General features: G+C 38.3%; 1 protein-coding gene across 1 annotated transcript; it reads left to right on the top strand.

Moving 5' to 3' along the window:
• Positions 1-1,566: 1,566 nt before the first annotated feature.
• On the top strand, positions 1,567-18,699 carry lrsam1 (leucine rich repeat and sterile alpha motif containing 1). The gene is made up of 25 exons (XM_026340047.1): positions 1,567-1,696; positions 3,804-3,982; positions 4,187-4,243; positions 5,531-5,575; positions 5,687-5,764; positions 5,873-5,941; positions 6,043-6,127; positions 6,233-6,354; positions 6,448-6,538; positions 6,621-6,736; positions 7,138-7,167; positions 7,384-7,506; positions 8,783-8,922; positions 9,075-9,119; positions 9,827-9,897; positions 10,148-10,247; positions 11,336-11,423; positions 11,536-11,610; positions 13,017-13,097; positions 13,379-13,474; positions 14,044-14,142; positions 14,228-14,359; positions 15,043-15,109; positions 17,101-17,306; positions 17,513-18,699. The coding sequence occupies exons 2-25, from the start codon at positions 3,911-3,913 to the stop codon at positions 17,633-17,635; spliced, it is 2,211 nt and encodes a 736-aa protein (XP_026195832.1). The 5' UTR covers positions 1,567-1,696; positions 3,804-3,910; the 3' UTR covers positions 17,636-18,699.
• Positions 18,700-19,499: the final 800 nt, after the last annotated feature.

Below are 19,499 nucleotides of genomic sequence, written 5' to 3'. Positions count from 1 at the left end.
TTAATCACGTCATGTGTTCCACTGCCAGATGGCTGCAGAGATATAATAAAATACATAAGAAGCTTTTCGGTAGCTTCTTATGTAGTTTATGTAGTAGCCCAGCAATACCACTTATTTAAGCACAAAGAGCCCCCAAAGAGGGAGACCCACTACTGGTGAGGCAGGTTTTTAAACCTTTAAATTGTAGTGAACATGATTTAGACACCATAGAAACACTCTTAACACAGTCTGAAAATGCTGTCAAAACTTTATTCAATTAATTATTACATTAAGTGAGGGGCATTGATATTGCTGCTCTCACATTGTAGACTGGATTAAAGCAGGTCCTGAACCAAAACCACAAGACTTATCCTCTCTAAACCAACTATAAATTATTAAGAAGACACAAACAAAAAAACAAAGTTTTAGTTTTATTCCATTTGTGAAAACACAATAAAGAGCAATTTTACTAATTCTTCGCTATTTTATCCACATTAGACCAGGTCCAGATACAAAATAAATTAATATTAAACTATATTAATGACAATTAATGCAACCTTTTGTATTTTTAGTAAGCACCGTACATGAATATTTGCATATTCGTGTATATTTTGACAGTTAATGATCGTGAAACGCTCAACAAAGCAGAATAGTTACAGAACTAATAACAGAGTTTATTTGAGCAACTGGTTCAACAGCATAGCTAAGATATGAAAGAACATTTATCATGTAAACATGATAAATGTTATGATTGTCATGATCAAATGTGGATTATGGAAACATTGAGGTATTGAGAGAATGGTTTAAATGACAACTTTTTCCAAAGTACAACATTGAAGTACACATGCCAGTTGGTTCTTTATGGTGATTTTAAAACACACTGTGCAGTGGAAGAAGCAGTAAAAGTATTGGAGGAAAGGTGAGATAACTACAATAATCTTTGCTGAATGGAAACATTTGAAAGTTCAAGTTCTCAGGTTACATGTGTGTTCCTGTATAGACTTGGAAAACACCAAAGTGAAGCTTGACAAATTTTGTTGTATCTTTTGCGCAAAGACAACAAAAGCTTTTCTATTCTATTCTATGAGACAAAAATTCAAATACATGAATAAAAATGATCGTAGTGGGTAATCAATTATTTGTTTTGATTTTTAGTGAGAAAAAAGAGCTGCGGATGAAGATCAAAAATGAAATAGAGAAATGTAGACTAGTTAAATGAAGAACTGCATATTCACACATAGAATAAAGGTTTCACAAATCTGAAACTCTGTTATGATGTTATTATTGATTCTTTAGAGTTTCCTTAATAATCTGAAGTCTTGTGATAGCAGAAATATTAACCCCCTCTCCCTTAATGTCATTTAGCAATTGAATAAAGTTTTGACTTTGAGTCGGATCGTGTTGAGAGTGTTTCTAGGGTGTCTAAAACATGTTCACTACAACTTAAAGGTTTAAAAACCTTCAGGTAAACACTGTTGTAAACCTGAAGGAGCTTTTCTCTTAACCGACCCCCTATCGGAAGCTAACTTCATCTGATTTGTTAACCTACTGTGATACTTTCGATTTCCGACTCACTCAGCCAATCACAAGCCAGCTAGCTAACGTAACGTCTAACGTTTGACTTTAGCAAACATCGGATGTTTCAGCTAACGCTACCTACCTACATAAAACCGAGGAGTGGTGAAACGGCAGAAATACTCAGCGTGTGAGTGTGAGTGTGAGTGAGACTTCGTTTCTGTGACACTTCCCAGACAGACGCAGCGTTGACATTGCGTTATTGGACATAGCGGCTCATTGTTTTCATATTAGCACGTTAGCTCGTGTTTACTGAAATGTAACTGAAGTGGAAGTTGTCATTGGGAAGCTAACATCAGACGTGTCGTGTGCTGCAGTTTAACAGTTTGCAGTTTAATCTTTATTTGGTGTTTATTGGTTGGGGTGAAACGAGCTGTATTCAGCAGCTCGACGTGGCTTTTAAAAGATTATTATAGGAAGGCTTTATTACGTTAGCGCGAGGAAATCTGATCGCTAGCTACGTAATTTACGGGACTCTTCCATCCGCCTGCCCACATCCACAGAGCAACCACACACACACACACATCCATACACACACACATCCATACACACACATCCATACACACACACATCCATACACACACACATCCATACACACACACACACACACACACACACACACACACACACACATCCACATATGACGCTACATGCTGAAACGTGAGTTAAACAAATGGTTGGAATTAGGATGAATTGAAGTGTAAGGTAATATATTAATGAATGGGTAACCCACGACATTTGTTAATGATATCTCTCTGTCGCCTTTCAACCTGTGGAAAAAAATCCGAACTTCATATTATCGTCTTTATTTTTCATTTTCTCACGTGTAGAACCTGCTACTTGATGAGAAGTTCTGCAAAGATCGACATTTTAGTTGCTTGAACTTAATTGTACATCTAGCATGGATAAACCTTTGGCAATCCCTGTTCAAAGTGACTGAACTTCATTAATATTTTAGACCTTAATTGACTCATCATTTGTGAGGCAGGCTCACATTTGTCAGATAACTGTAGATAAGTGCTTGATAAGTTATGTACTTCATATAGCTTCGTGGTAAGGTCATGATCACATAGTTATACTCTGTATGGGGACAAATTAGCACTTCTCTTTTATTTGAATAGAAGAAGTGTGTCTTGCTGATGGATGATGAATCACTAGAGGTGTAATGATTCTGAAACCGAGAGCAAAACCATGTTACATTAACATACACAATCTCATATCAAGGTTCTGAAATGAATGAATGAATGAATGAAATTGTGATACCCCAACATAACTAGTAATTTAACAAAATTGCACTAACTTTATTTAGGATTATTGTGGCAATGTTGCATGTTTCAATATTTTTAGGCATTTATGCAATTCAATTGCAAGAGCATGATGAAATTGCAAAGATAGCTGTTATTGCTTTGCATAATTAATCAAATTTATAAACTTGTTTTGACAATAATCGACTGTCCTGAGTGTTTTATATAACACACATGCAACAGGCTAGCACATTTCTTTGGTGGTTCTTGTGGTATTTCCTCTCTTCTTGTCATAAGTTGACCTGTTGCTTTCATTTGTGCACAGGTTTTACTACTCATCAGCAGCTTCAGCAGTATGCTAAACTTGTGTGGCATGCAGGGACACTACACAGTGTCGGTCAAATAAAAGTTATAGTGATTGGAAATAAACTGGTTGTACAGAATTCATAGAGATTGGTGGAATTTGTGTTAATTGTGAAACGTTATTGTTCTGTTTAAAGGTGACCAGGCAAACAGCATGATCCATTTTGCACAACATGTGCAAAGCGGATCATGCTGTTTGCTGTTTTCTAACTGGACATGTCTGTGCTGAAATGTCATTAAGAGCAAAGGTTGACGTTAATCTTGACACAAGTCAGTTACATGTTACTCTTAGCTTAAGTGATAGGTCCTCTTACAAAAAGAAATGTTAGATTTCTAAGAAAATATTTTGAATTTAGGGGCATTTGGAAGTATTAGACAGAAATAGGACGTCTCCAACAGGCTTGCAGCAGGTTGGCTGCACAAATACTCTCTCTGTACACCAGAAACAACATCAAAACAACAATGAAACCTGTTACTTCAGTATTTTTTGTACAGCAGTTGCGGGAGTGTCATCTACCAAGCATAGCCACAATGGACACAATGCTTTGCTCAAAGGATTGTTCAATATGAATTCAAGTCATATTGTTTTGCAACATATTACATGTTTTTTTTTTTTTTCTGTGTATGTGTTTTACTTCTCAGTGTGCAGACGGTGTCTTTGTGTCCAACGTGTTTGCTCTGGTAGTGTAGTAGAAGGATAGGAGGGCAACCCAGCAGACAGAGAGACAGCATAGCAGGCAAGACTTAGGATGCCTCTGTTCTTCAGAAAGAAGAAACCCAGCGAGGCCTCCCAGAAGAGACTGGAAAATCAGCTGTGCCTGGTAAGAAGAGTGTGGTTATGTCACAGTGGATGCCAGCAAACTACAATCTAGTCCCCACCTCCCACAGTTGGCAACGTCCAGCCATTTTTGTTTGATGATTAGAATGTCTTTTTGGTTAATATAAAATCAAATCTTTTCTTTCTCAAAGAAACAGTATTCATTTCACACAAACAAACCCAATAACAGCTCTCTCCTGTTCTTCAGTCTAAGGAGGCAGGTGCTGATGACATCCTGGACATTTCATCTTGTGAACTCTCAGAGGTGAGTATGTTTGAGCTCATTTAAGATGCACTGAGGTGAAAAGGTTCAAATGTGAAATCTTCTTAGTAAGCATACATTTGTTGGAGAAAACAGGCAAAGTTCTTAGTTTCATCATTTCATGGGTCAAATACAGGTCTTAAAAGATTTGTAAATCATTACAATTAGTTTTTATTCACATTTTACACACATTCCTACTTTTACATTCTTTTCTGACAGTGGGGTTGTATGTTGATGATTATAGTGTCACCTGCAAATGAGAATGAAAAGATTACTTTAGCAGAACCATAAAGGACAGAGTGATACATGTTTGTTTTCAAGTCTTTCTTAAAACAATATTGTGTCCACAAATGTACATGTGTACGTAAAATAGAGGTGTGCAATATTATACTATCTACATTACACCTGTACACTTTTTATTGACTTTTTAGATGTGTACACCAAAGGTTTTTTTTTTTTGTCTTTTTTTTTTTTTTGTATGTGGGAAAAAAACGTGGTCCATTCAAAGTTTGCGCTCACAATGATGTTTTGTTAGGTCTCAAGGACCCAATCCCTGTTCAGGCTCAGTTCAAACACCCCCTCAGCAACCTCAGCCAAACACTCTTGCAGTCCAACATTGTTTTTCCTACTATAGCAGACTCACTCTGAAAACAGCAACACAACAGCAGCGGCAGAGAGCGAAACCGGTCACCTTGGAAAGGGTCTGATCATGCACATTTTCAGACTGTGTGACAATAATCTACACAGCTTTTGAGCATGACAGCGTACAGGCACATTTTGGAGACTTCAGTGACCTGTTTGTAAGCCCCAAAAGGGCATAATATAGGCACTTAAATTTCATTGCTGCACATTTTATTGACATATTGACGCTTCGATGTTTTTCTTCTTGACTTAGATTTTTGGCTTTTCTTGTTCCTCACTTGTAAGTCGCTTTGGATAAGCGTCTGCCAAATGACTAAATGTAAATGTAAATAATTTTGAGGCTATATGACCCACCTGTAGCAGGAAAATAGGTCTTAGTCAATGTAAGAAACTTCAAAATGTCACTACAGCTGACTGACAGCTTATCCAGCTCTAGCAGCATCATCAGAAATCAATGAGTTTCATCAGATGACATCGCACAGAAGCATTTCTTCTATTTCACTCTTCTCCAGGCTTTTCCTTGCTACACTTTTTGTGGCTGTACTTGTTGGTACTAACATACATAGATAAGATGCATATGAGGGAGGGTGTCTGCAAAATGAAGTGACAATTGTATGGCTACTGATATCCTTGGTCGCTCTTCTTTAGGTTCCCTCGAGTGTCTTTTCCATTTGCAAGGTGCTACAAAAGAAGGTAAGAGTGCAACATGTAGCTCTGAAGTAATAGGCTACTTATTTGTTACTCAGTGTAGTAACACAACTCAACTCATCTCTCTATGACATGTCATCTGTTGCTACTCTACAGGTTCTAATTCTCCATAACAATGAACTGACATCACTACTGCCTAAAGGATGTGACATCAGCACTCTTGCCACTTTAAAGGTAGTGTACACCAGACACAAACATGATGAGTAATAAAACCTTACCTTGTCTGACTCCATTTGTCATCACTGACTAAGTGTGAGTGAATCCATCTGTCTGCCTCCAAAGGTTTTGGATCTGCATGACAATAAGCTAACCTCACTCCCAGAAGACATTGGGAAGTTGGTGTCCCTGCAGGTAAATTCCTCCTGAACCTGGATCATAGTACAGAGGAAATGAATGTGAATGAAAGCTACTCATTATCTATTTGTGTCCATTTTATCTATTTGTGTCATCAGATTCTAAATGTGGAACGGAATCTTTTAAAGGACCTGCCGGACTCCGTTTGGGATCTAAAGCGCCTGCAGACACTCCATTTGAAGGGTATGATTACCCTGATTTACTGCTTGCTTTGACCTCAAGTGAGAGGACATGCCTAAGCCAAAAAATTGCTGGTTACATTCTTCACCATTACTGTGTATGTAATAGGTAACTGTCTCAGTGAGCTGCCGTCGTCAGTTGGCTCTTTGAGCAGCCTGCGTACCCTGGACTTGAGTGACAACAACATCGTCCAGCTCCCTAAAGCTCTGGCCTACATCCGCACCCTCGAGGTGTGTGTTTTTTTTATTGTACTGTAAAGGAAAGCTAAAAATGTACATATATATTTGTATATAAATCTTTTGTGTGTGTGTGTACTGTGACAGAGCTTTACACTTGATGCTGCCATGATGTCCTACCCACCTCCCTCTGTGTGTACAGAGGGAACAGAAAGCATCCAACGCTTCCTATGTGCCGGTGAGCTTTTGTATATATATAAAGTACAGGGAGGAATCGAACTTAGAGCTAGGGTGGATTTTGACCTTACTATGGTTTTCAGAGCTGGGAGAGGACTACTGCCCCCCATCCCAGTACCTGCTGCCGGTTCTGGAGAATGAGTCAAACTCTAGCAAACAGAAATGTGACTGTTTGGATGGCGTGGAGGAGACGTGGCAGGTACAGTAGGTCAGAGGTGGTAAGTAACTAAGTACATTTACTCAAGTACTTTACTTAAACTACTTTACTGGAGTATTTCCATTTTATTGTAAGCATCAAATTCAATACTATTTAATTTAATATATAGTTTTCTTAGTGGAATGCTAAGAAAATAGGAATTCAAAGTGGTGCTTCAATTTGTAGTGTAAATTGTTTTTTCAGGATGTCTTTGCACTTTTTCTTGAGTATTGAGTTTGTGTACTTCTACCACCTCTGAAATAAGTGACACATTTTGACACATTCATCTGTAGAGATGTAATAATGAAAAGATGTGGCTACACTCTGTTGCTGTTAATTACTGCTGAGTTACCTAGTTTCTGCCATTAGCCTGTTATTTAATTCTTCTTTAACTTCTGTTGCAGAATAAATTCAATGACTACGAGAAGAGAAAGGTGTGTGACTCCAGTTATCTTTAAGCATCTTTCAGCTCATTTTTTGGTTGTTTGGCTCTATGTATGGTCTAATCAACTCACTGTGAACAATCTATTTAGCACCAAGCTGGAAGAGAATACAGCTGCAGTGTTATTACTGATTAAAGTGCAACATAGCTGAATTTCAGTATGATGGTTTTACAAATTCCCAACCAAAATATAAATTATTTCCTTCAGGAGCAGAAGCAGCAGGAAAAACTTGCCTTTGAGCGGCACCTGGAAGAGAAGCAAAAGGAACATGCTCAGCTTCTACTCATGAACAACTCCCGAAAGGAAAACATGATCAATTCAGTGCGACAGGTACACCACATGCTCATGGTTTCTCATTTTATACTAAAAGAATGCACCAGTGTGAAAAATGCATTTTAGTGATGCTTTGTCTTTCTATTAAAACTAAAGAGACACAACCTAATGTTGTTGTGTTTACCTCCTAGTTCACTGATGATGTGTGTCAACTAATCTTTCTTTTAAAATATAGAGCTTCCAGAGCAATGGGATGACATGTCAATACAGAGTACCCAATTTTACCTTTTTATTATAGAGTTCATTATATAGTTTTCAATCTAGATTTAATCATTTCTACATGATTTCTAATCATTAATGCATGTAAAATGTTTCTTGCATCCCTACATATTAGTAGGAAACATTCATTTCAGATTTCTTTTTTAATAAAAAAATAGAATATCAACAGGCTTGTCCTTTAAACATCTAGAGGTCAACTGAAGTAACTACAGTGCTTCTAGCCCTGTTGGTTAAAGGTATTTAACATATTGTCCTTCACACTCTTTCTTATCAGTTGTAAAGAGGCTTTGGAAAGTGGGCTTTACCAGGGCCACTCAAGGTCTGAGACTTGTTCTGAAGCTGCTCCTCTATGGCTTGTTTGCTTTCTTCAGGTCATTGTCTCTCTCAAAGTTTAAACTCCTCATCACACTCTAAGGCCCACCTCTATTCAGTTTGCCATATATGGACCCTAATCAAGTTCTGGACTCAGTTGAAGGAAACTTTAAATAGACCAGACATGATTTCAATCAGGGTGGTTAGCACTGCTGTCTCACTGCCAGAGGGTCAGCTGTACAAATTCCGGCAGGCCTACAGGAGCTTTGAATGTGTTCTCCCTGTGCATGCATGTGTTTCCTCTGGGTACTTCAGTTTCCCCCATAGTCTAAAGACATGCACTTAGGTTGACTGGCGACTCTAAATTGCCTGTAGGTGTGAAGGGTTGTCTGCCTCTACTCTATGTGTCAGTCCTAAGATAAACTAAGGCCTAAAGCTTTAGGCCTATTGACAGCTGAGATTGTATCCAGCAGCCCTGTAGCCCTCAACAGGATAAGTGGTTGAAATAATCAATGTATGATTGGTATTTGGATAATTTGTAAATTAAAGATTTCAGTTGTTGGTTCAGTGACAAGCCTCTGGCTATTGTGTAACTGAATGGTTCTTTTTACCTGCTTCTACTACAACAGCAGCAAACAGCTAAACTCCCGTAACTAAATAAAGTTCACTAGTTCAGAATGTTTAGCTAATGTTTGTATTTTAAAAGGTTTTGATTTCTGTATATAACCTGTCTGATGTTTAGGAGCAGGAGCGTTTGGAGCAGGGAGTCAGCCTGCAGCAGAAGACTCTGGAGGCCGAGAGGCAGCTGGTGCTAGAGAAAGTCCGACAAGCTGAAGACAACATCAGCAGTCGCATCAGCAACATGCTGATGGACAACAACCGGTAGGACTTGGATAAAAATGGCAACCCCTCTTTGTTGTAAAGAATTTTTTGTTTACCTGCAGCGAATATTAGATGTTTTGTACTGTGTCTTATATATAAAGCTCCACAGCTGAGTTACTGCTAACTGCAGTGTATTTATTTTTTCTTTTCAGGCAGGCAAAGAGTGCTGAGTTTCTTCAAACCATGGAGGAAGATCGGTGAGTGGAGAAGTGACTGAGTCACAACATCCAGATCTGTTACAGCAGAGAGATATGAGGCACTCCAAACTATGGCAGCACTCATTTACATCTTTTCACTTATCAGAAGGCCCTAGAACAACTGTTAGTAACATCAGCATCAAGCTCCAGGGGGCAGGAGTGAAGGTATCCCAATCTACTGTTCACAAAAGACACAAACCACTCATTAGCAAAGAGAATAGGAAGGCCAGGCTGACAAAGTGACTGAAAGACATATTCAATAATCTTCATTAATGATGTAACACATGATGGCTGCAGAAAAATGAACTCAGAAGTCTACAGATACAAGATCAAACTGGAAGATGCTGCAAAATAATGACCCAAGACACACTGACAAACAACAAAGGAGTTCATCAGGGGCAACAACAAAGGAGTTCATCAGGGGCAAGAAGGACTGATGGCGTATAGCTGTTCATTGTAATATCTTGCAATGTCTTTTGTGATACTTAATGACTTTGGTACAAATGTGTGCACACACACACACACACACACACATACGTCTTGCAAACACATGCTGCTCTTTATAGCATTAAGTTTATTTCTTGTTTGTACCTGTAGATTCATTGTAACTGGGTAAATAAAGTAATTGTGGTATGTATGAACTGAGTTTATATTATGATGTTTTTTTATTTTCATTTAATTTCCTTCCTTGCTGGCTTTCCACACAGGATCCGTATTGAGCAACTGACTGCCATCACACAGGAAGAAACCAATTCCCTGAGGAAGAGAGAGGTGGCAGGTAAACATCTTGGCTGCAAAATGTTAGCACAGAAATAGTCAGGTGTCTGTAATACAATGATAAATAGCTAACATATTGAAATGTAATTATCAGCTGAACTATGTTTAGAAATGAATATTGGTTGTCAGGTTTTTAATGTCAAATACTGATACAGGTACGTGCTTCAGGAGCCCTGTATGTGTCTGCCTCTACCCTCTTAACTCCAAGTGTCTCCATCTCTACCCTCCTTTCTCCCTCTCTCTGTTTGTAGTGGCCATGCAGAAGATGCTCTCAGACAGCTGCGCTATGAGCTTTCTCCAAGAGGCCAGTGACTGCCGCAGACGGAACCTGGTCTCTGAGGCTTGCAGAAGGTTAAGCATGCACTCACACACACACACACACACTAGATCTGAACAGATTGTAGATGGATCTAACAAGCGAAAGCATGAGAAATATAGTACTGTAAAGCTGTAATGACCAGATATATATGTACCTTAGTCTTTTTAGTAGAATAAAACTAGAAAATATAGAACACAAAATTATTAGTAATTAAAAAACAGCTTCTAATGGTTAAAGTGACAAGTTTGAGGACAAAAAGACATTTAGTAAAGACCTCACTCTGCCTCGGCAGCTTCATCTGGAGGCCAGGTTGATCTTTAAAAGTCTGAAGAAGCTTCTCAGGAGATCAGGTTTTTTCTTTGAGGATGGAGAAAAAGTGGTTTGTTGGCGGTTGTCCTAATATAAAAATAGAACAATAAATAAAAAAAATAAATAAAATAATAATAATTAATAAAAATGTACTAATAAATTAACTCATGAAAATCAGAAATAGTTTTTGAGTTTTGGTTCAACTGAAGTTTTTTAAAAAACAAACTGGACAAAAGCTGGACAAGCTTTTTGATGATGGACAGCGCGTTTTTCTCTGGAATACCTTAAAAGTCCACTCTGGCTTAAACAGTGACTAATAGTGTGATCTGACTCCAATGTACCTTGATCTTGGATTTCACCTCTAATCTCTATGGAAGTTATTCTGGGTTCTTTAGTTACCATTTGTATTTTCTGTCTCTTCAATTTGTCATCAATTTTCCTCCCATGGCCACGTCCAGGGAGGTTGGACACACTTTAGTTTAACATGTCCCTGTGGTCAAATTTAACATCTTTTCTAGGGGTACCATTATTTTTGTCCAGGCCAGTTTCATTAGTTTGTTGAACCACAACTCAAAAGCCATATCTGATTTTCATGAATAAACTTTTATTATTACTATTACTATTTTAAGTTACCTCAGTGACTATTGGGGGTTTTACTTTCTTTAACTGAAGGGTACCAACCAATTTGTCTACGTGTGTACATATGACCATCATTAACATTGCTTAAAAGCAAATGTAATAGTGGCCTAAGCATTTTGCACAGTACTATGTCGTAAACTCTGTGTGTTTTCTCTTTTCTCATTCTGTAAAGCATAGAGAACATGGACAGGAAGTTTGATATGGTGCTGTCCCTCCAGGTTTTGGACAAATCTAAAGCCATCACCCAGATCTTACAAGAGGTATGAGGTGCCACTAGAGTTATGAGAACTTGGTGGAAAAATTATTCTGAATGGGAATCATTTCATCAGCCAGGTTCAGTGACCTGTCACACCCTTTGACTATTCTGTGCAGGAGGAGATGCAGAAAGCAGCATTCCAGGCTCTACAGCTGCAGAAAGATGCTGTCCATGGCTACATCCGCAACCAGGTATGTATGGCAAGTGAAGAGTGGTAGTTAGATATCATATTTACATCTCTAAGCTGAGTTAATTAACTTCAGCTTGCTCATAAATTCATAATTTGTGAAACATCCCAGTTAAGCTTTGAATCAAAATCATATTTTTTATTTGACTTTGTTTGCTTTAATTTAATTAGTAAGTGGCCAAAGAGAGGGATAGCTCAAGAACAAACAGAAGAAATTTAAATACATACTGTGATTTCTCTGTAGTTTGGGGAAATTCAAATTCAGCTTAGTGGGCATGATACAAGATACTGTGTAAGAAATAGTTTAGGTAATATTAAACAGCATCACAAGGATCGTAGTCATCACTTACCACTATTAACAGGAATGAATTATGCATTTTTTTCTAAAATGTAACCTTCTCTATGGCCTCTGCTGCATGAGTATGCCTCCTCACTGGTGGGCTCTTTGTCTGTGGGAATGTTTTTCCTTTTTGGCTCAAATGTCCACTTGAACTGAAGGATGAACTGATTTGATTTAGATGGTCAAAGGTCAATTTCATGGTGACCTCATATGTATTTCCTATTCTCTTCAATGCTGTTTCTCAGAAACACCAGGAGGGAATTTAATTACATTTGGTAGCAATGCTGACTCATGTCTGGACAGACATGTATGTTGGGTAAACTACAACCTGACTAGTGGACATAGGGATACAACTCTGATGCAGTAATTTTAGTTATTTAAGTGGTAAGTTCAAAAGCTTTGAGGTGTGTTTGAGGTCATCCTCCTTCTGCAGTAGGACTCACAAAGATGCAAACGACGCAGTGTAAAGAATAGGGTGAGACTTCTCCTTGCTCAGGCTGTAGTCGATTTGCTGGAAACATCCACTGCGGTATTTTATCTCGTCTAGGGAGATGAACATTACTGGACCTCTGTATTTATCCGAATAATAATAATACGTGAATTTATCCGTAGCTTTTCTTCCTCTCAGTGAACAGAGCTTGATATATGTCATATATGCCATATATCTTCTGATAGTGGTATTTGAGCCTGCTTTGAACATAACTGAGCCAGTTTCCATTAAGTGTGTTAGAGAGCTAATCCTCTTCACCTTTAAACCTCAAGCCACAGTTGAATGCAGAGGAAGCCCATCTTTGCTTAGAATAATTATTTATGTTAATCTATGACACTTTGATTTAGTTCTAATGACATGTTTTCAACTATAGTTATGCTACGTCATCATCTGCAACCATAACTATCATAGTTAATTCTTTTTTACTCATATTCAAAGAGATATTTACCAATAAATCCCTGAGTAATATTATCTACACACAGAAAAAACATTTCATCAGTTGTTTTCACACTGATTTTGTTTTCAGCAGCATGTCCCTTCTCTCTAATAGCTTCATGTTTGCTTATCCACTGCCCCCCAGATCAAACTTATAGAGGCAGAATTAATGCAGCTGACTAAACTGGAGATTAAAAGACGCAGTCTGGATTCTGAGAACCTGCAGGTGGGTGTCACTGCCTTCTGTCTTCTACTTAATTTTTGTTGTCTACTTGATAGTTATTATTTCTTTTGGTTATTTCCATCCAAGTCATTGCTTCATGCACAATGTTTTAGAAAATGGTCAGCAGTAAAAAACAAAACAAAAACAAAAACTGTGTGTTGATGCTGATAATAATGTTCATCATGTCAGACAATATTTAGTGAATTGTGTGTGTGTGTGTGTGTGTGTGTATGTGTGTGTGTATGTGTGTGTGTGTGTGTGTGTGTGTGTGTGTGTGTGTGTAGGAAATTCTGGTGGAGCAGCGCACAGCTCTGAGTGATTTGTTGCAGCACCTAATGAAGCAGAGGGACCAGAGAGAGCAGGAGCTGCGACAGGTTCTGGTGAGGAATTGGTTCACTTAGTTTTTCTTGCCACTGTTTATTCAAAAAAAAATCTGTATTTATTAAAATGTGTAAATATAGTTTATTATTGATTGAATGTTTAAATTCCAAGTACCTTGGCTTCTTAATATTTTTTTTACTGTGTTTCTTTTTCCATTTATTTAATTTATGTCAAAACCTATTGAGTCAGATCAATATACTTTTGGTGGGTTGATAATGCATTAACTTAGTGAGCCAGAACTGAACTTTACCCCATTTATTCTACTCAGGCTATGGGAAGCTCCAGTTTATGGTTCAATTATGTTCCTGCAGTGGAAAAGCTTAACTAAACTTAACTTAAAAACTTAACTAAAGATAGAGATAAAGATAAAGATAAAGATAAACTTAATTGTCATTGCAACATCGTACAACGAGATTAAGGTGCCAACCAGTCTGTGCCATAACTGATCAGAAAACAAGAACAGATAGCAGTTTTAAGTCTGTGTTTTGATTGATTTTAAGTGCTGCCTCATGTTTTATCAGTTTTCATGCAACTCAACTGAAGATAAGTAATAATTCTGTTTTTTCAGGTGGAGTTGGAGCACAAGTCTGAGTCCAACCAGCAGAACTACTGGATGATCCAGTACCAGAGACTGCTGGATGCCAAGCCCCTGTCGCTGCGTATGCAGGTACTGTACAGAGCAAAGCAGCAAGGACAAACAGAAAATATGTGAAAATCGTTTGTCCCATTTTAAACTTGTGATGTTATTGCAGGAAGCGGGGGTGGAGAAAGAGTTAGTCAACCTGTTGTGCAAAATGTCTGCTCAGCATTACCTGCCGATCATGGCTCATCATCGAGTGACAACTGAGGCTCTACGCCACATGACCTCCTCCGACCTCAAGAAGGTCTGCAAAGTCATTAATGGAACATGTATATTAGCTGCCACATTGACACAGCTGCCACTGTTTGAATAATAATTTTGTCAAAATCAGTAAGCGGGACAACCGGGGCTCAGTTGGTACGGCAGTTGTCTACGGACTCCAGGGTTGGTTTGACTCCTGGTTCCTCCTATTCCTGGCTAAATAAGGCACTTGTGTGCCTAAAATGCAACTGCCTGTCCACAAGGAACAATCAGGGAGATTAATTATAGTATCATTTATTATTATTATTTTGTTATTATTTGTTGCCGACTGTTTATTTAATGACTAAATTGTTATATGTTAAATGGATAAGAGAAAAATTCTAGTTAATATTTACAGTGTTAACTGCAGTTTTTTTTTCACCTCCATGGCTTTCTTTACCTTCTCTCCATTTAGTGTTTTGGTTTTCCAGCCCACAATGTGACTATTTTGGTTCAGTCTCCCAGCATCTCTGCTTGCTGTGGCTGTTGTCAGTGAAAATCTCAAAAAGTGAAACATTTAGCTGCTAAAGATCAGGATAGTTTTCTTTCCCATATTGGATTAACTTTATATTACTTTATACAGTTGCGATGACAGCTTGTTTTGTTGCCTCCAAGTGGCCAAAAGGTGAATGCAGGTTAAGCTTGAAGATGCAGAACAATCAGCATTGTTCATTTTTGTGTTTTCAGCTTGGCATTACTGAAATAGGAATCCAGAGAGCTCTTCTGAACTGGGCTCAAGATCACCAACCTGAAGGTAAATTAAACACATCAAATGTTGTACATATATACATACGCACATATTGTATATACTGTCCCTGCTCTACCCTCTGCTGATTATTGGGATCAGGTGTGTTAAGGTGGTCAGTCTGAAGCTGGAAGATGGTGCCACTGTCCACACAAAAAAAAAACATGATAAGTAAGATATCATGAAGGATATGAGTATAGACTGATGAACTATAGTGGTTGCTCGTATCCCAAAATGAGAGACAAGAGTCGCTAGTTCAACTGTTTATCTGTGCTACTCTATTAGCATGACTGACCTGGTGTTCAAGCCGTGACTAGCATAGAAGTCCAATAACAAAACGCCTCTCGGGTTCAGATTGGGAAGGCCATACCTCCCGGTCATGCTCTTGCAGATGTTTATGTTGTTGCCCACGTAGATGTTGAAATCCCCCAGTAGAACAGCAGAGTCCCCAATCAGAGCACCTTCCACTTCCAGAGAACCAATGTAAACTGGGTACTCCACACTGCTTATTAGGCCATAAGCACAAACAAGGCTGGGCCAGGCCAGGTCCTGTGGGCGAGGGCCCGGCCAACAGGCGCTTGCCTGGGTGGCTCCGACCCAGGATGGGGCCCCAGTGATACCATTCCAGATGACGTTGTGGTCCTTGATTGTACTCTATTCATAAAGGCTTCCTGAACTGCTCTTGATCTGGCCTGTCAGAAACCCTACGAGAGACTTTAAGCCTCTGGTAGCATAGCACGCAGACCCCTTCACCACTATAAGGTGGCAGTTCAAGAAGAGGTTACTAGAATAGTACATATGCTAGGTTTCTAAATTTACCTACTAGAACCATGATGACTCCTGGGAAAAACAAAAACAGTGATTCACTATAAGTAGTGAAAAGTTGACTGTTTTTAAATGGCATTTAGTTAGAGCCAGGATTTTTTGGAGTCACATTCTACACTATGCTTAAGATACTTCCACCTTTTCTGCTGCTCCAATATGAAAAAAAATCAACAAATACAGCTGAACATAATTGTGCTCAAGAAATGCACTGGGCAGTTCTGCATTTGAAAAATAAAAATGTCAATGGTTCTGATCTCATTACTTCATTATTGACTAGCTATTTGCCTCCACTTGACTTAACTCTTCTCACATTTGGAACCAGATGCTTAATTTTCCAGACATAGAACATCAAACTGCTGTGAGATTGTCTTAAATGTGATGGTAATGTTCTGGCAGGAAGACAAAAGAATTTAGTGTTCAGATAATGAGACTATGCAATATGAGACTATGACTATGAATCAGGCCAAATATGCTTGAGTGTGGTGGCCAAAACAAACCTGAGCCCAATGCGGTTAGGGTTAGTTTGTACAGTTCTTTTTAATATGGCCCTTGTCTTGACAGCCATATTGACAAGTAAACGAAGCAGACATTTGTCTGTAATTATTACACCTATTTAGCCTAACCTTTGAACTACCTAGCAAAACCCTACCCAGACCCTATCTGAATCTTACTGGCACCCGGTTTGTAGATTTCTTCTGAAACCCAAACCAGTCCAGCTGTAGCCAAGGGTTAAGGGTTCACCTTCTTACTGACAGTGATGCTTCCCTCTGATTCATCAGTTGTCTGAAGTGTCACCTTCTGGTATTGCTTGTGCTTGCTTGCAAAAAAATAGATGCCATCTTCAACTTTTGCCCAATTGAAAAACAATAAAAAGGCAAGAACTGAGCCAGTACCATAAAGTCATAAGTTTACCCAACTATATCTTCAGTGTTTCTTTTTTGACTGATTTTTCTTCTTTCTTTGTTTGGATGACTTGACCTGTATTTTTGTGTTGATGCTGTCTTGGAATTTTCTTCTTGCAGATGGCAATAAGTTTATACCCGTCTATACATGTTTTTAAATTAGATTATAAGGATGATGCAGTATGATTAGGGCATTGTGACCTGTGCACAATCACATAAAACTAATCTTTCGGGAGAACACATCTACTTTTTGCTAATTTTCTTCTTCCACAGGAGCTTTTAAAGCTGTGCCACAGGACGAGGTACGAGAAACCATTCCCACGGCTCCATCCCCTACCTCCCCTCCATTTCTCTCCAATATTGCAACCATCCAGATTCCTAGCCCACCACTCACCCCAGGGACACCTGTCACCCCCTCAGCACCCAGCCCTGTGGAGGGACCAGGAAGCTCTGAATGTGTGGTGTGCATGGAAACTGGGGTAAGAAAGATCCTAAAGCAAAAACTCAAAATATTTGATGTCTCTAAGAATATTTTAAATATGTATTTGTTGCCTTTAGGAATTTCCACACTATTTATGTTCTTCAGCTTTAATATATCTATATCTATATATATTTCCTAATAAGCAATTATATACAAACGTACACCCTTTTCCAGATAACTGACCATGTGTTTCCCTCTCTCCAGTCTCAGGTCATATTCCTTCCCTGTGGTCACGTCTGTAGTTGTCAGGTCTGCAGCAACGCTCTGCAGAACTGCCCACTGTGTCGCAGCACCATCTCTCAGCGCGTGCACCTCTACTATAGCTAGAGCCAGTGCTTCACTGACTGTCACAATCCTTATTTATGCATGGTAATAAAGCTGCTGTGAGTTACCCACCTCATCAATAGAAAAGCTTTTAGCTGGGTTTGAAAGAACTGAGCCTCTCTGGTATTAACCAAACTGTACTTTGTGATGTATATTAGGAAAGTGTACTGAAAAGAATGGTTCACTTGCATCTAAGCATTTTGTATTTTGTTGCCCTTTTTAATTCTATTAAGTGTTTTTGTATTATACACGGAAATCCAACATTACACCCCTCACTGGCTGAAGCCCGTCTGTTCTTTGCCTTAGGATACCTTCTCAGTGAATGTGTGCCTTTTTACTGAAAATCAGTTTTTCACTAGTAATTGTACAAGTTGTTCCTGTCCTTTTCCAGACCAACACCTGCCCACCCTCATGTAAGTGAGCTAAACACACTACACTACAAAAATTGCTAATTGGATGAACTCAATTCATCCATGTGCAGAATTTCCATCCATTAAATAAATGTAGCCCAAACTCACTAAACTACATCCAGGCAATATTTTATATTATTATAAATACAGCTACAAATTGTAATATGTAGGGAGATATGACTTGTGTGTCAAAAAATACCAGTTAACATAAATGTATCGTAATATTAGTATGTTTTAGAGAGAGCTTTTAAATTCTTATATAATGTCATTATTATATTGTTTGGCCACAACAAAATTTTCATAGAAAAACTGTGTAACAAAGTGGGAGTGTGGATGTCTTTGAAAGACATGGACATGATTCCAATGGGCAGGATCTGAGTTGTATGGTAAATGTATTCCATATGTTTTTGACATGTTTTCTGAGTCTACTGTTATTTCAATTGCTACACATGGTGTGCATGTTTGAATTCATAATAGCTGTCTGTTTCAATCACTGATGCTATTATACTCTTAAGTGCTCTTAAAAGTGACATCTCAGCATGTTTTAGGAACTATCTTAACTTATTGGATATCAGTCAATTAAATGTGGTGTGTAAGGGATTTCACTTCTATATACAAATGTATTAAATGTCAAGACAATGTAATATACACTCTGTATACTGTCTGTGTGTCATTCTCCCGTACTGTTATCTGTGTAAAAAAAAAAAATTGTGTTGCTGACGAGGGATGAATTAAATAATAAATAATTTCCTCATCTAACCCTGTTGGCATGTAGTCATGCAGATAGTTTGGGTTATATTTGTCCAAGTGTTGGGATTGGGTCTCTAATAGTTCTGCCTTGACATGTAAAGAAGACACACAGTTTTGCTAAATACTTTCAAACACTTAATTTTAAAGTGTTAAAAAATGGCATGCTTGTGCAAGGAGATCCACCAGCCTGACTCAGTTGCATGAGTTCAGCCTGTTGAAATGAGCTAAAATTCCTGCAGAGTGTTCTACATGACTGTATTTTTCACAGTTGACAAAGGTTGACGTAGTGGACCTTTTGTTGTTCTACTGTGGGGAACTCTGGGGGGAACTTTGCGACGTCTGTTGCATATAATCTATTGAAAATGCACTTTACTGACACTTTAATGACAAGCTGGACAGTAAATATACAGCAGTGGACTAGGAATAGAGTGATTTTTGATGGGTTCATTGTAATTTGATTGAATTGACCCTTTAAGTTGCAAACACATATTCATATTTCAAGTTTGAGTTAAATCAGTAAAATGTATTTCAAGTATAAAAAGTAAAAGGAGGTATATCGGTATATATGACATTATCAGATTGTTACTAGGCTCACTAGTTTTAACCTTTAACTCTAATACATGGTGGATATCATAACTGAACATTAGAAGTAAAAACGGACTTGGAACTTGTTGAATTACCTTCTCAGTGCCAAACATAATTGAGCT

Source organism: Anabas testudineus, chromosome 22, assembly GCF_900324465.2.
Source record: "Anabas testudineus chromosome 22, fAnaTes1.2, whole genome shotgun sequence".
In the NCBI taxonomy this organism is placed as follows: domain Eukaryota; kingdom Metazoa; phylum Chordata; class Actinopteri; order Anabantiformes; family Anabantidae; genus Anabas; species Anabas testudineus.
The sequence above is the reverse complement of the archived record's forward strand: the minus strand, read 5'-3'. Positions and strand labels throughout refer to the sequence as shown.

Bases quoted from the DNA above. Each gene is read 5' to 3' on its own strand.
- lrsam1 (XM_026340047.1), top strand. From the start codon at position 3,911: ATGCCTCTGTTCTTCAGAAAGAAGAAACCCAGCGAGGCCTCCCAGAAG. The intron at 5,576-5,686 runs GTAAGAGTGCAA...GCTACTCTACAG, and splicing joins GCAAGGTGCTACAAAAGAAG to GTTCTAATTCTCCATAACAA. The intron at 14,143-14,227 runs GTACTGTACAGA...ATGTTATTGCAG, and splicing joins CCCTGTCGCTGCGTATGCAG to GAAGCGGGGGTGGAGAAAGA.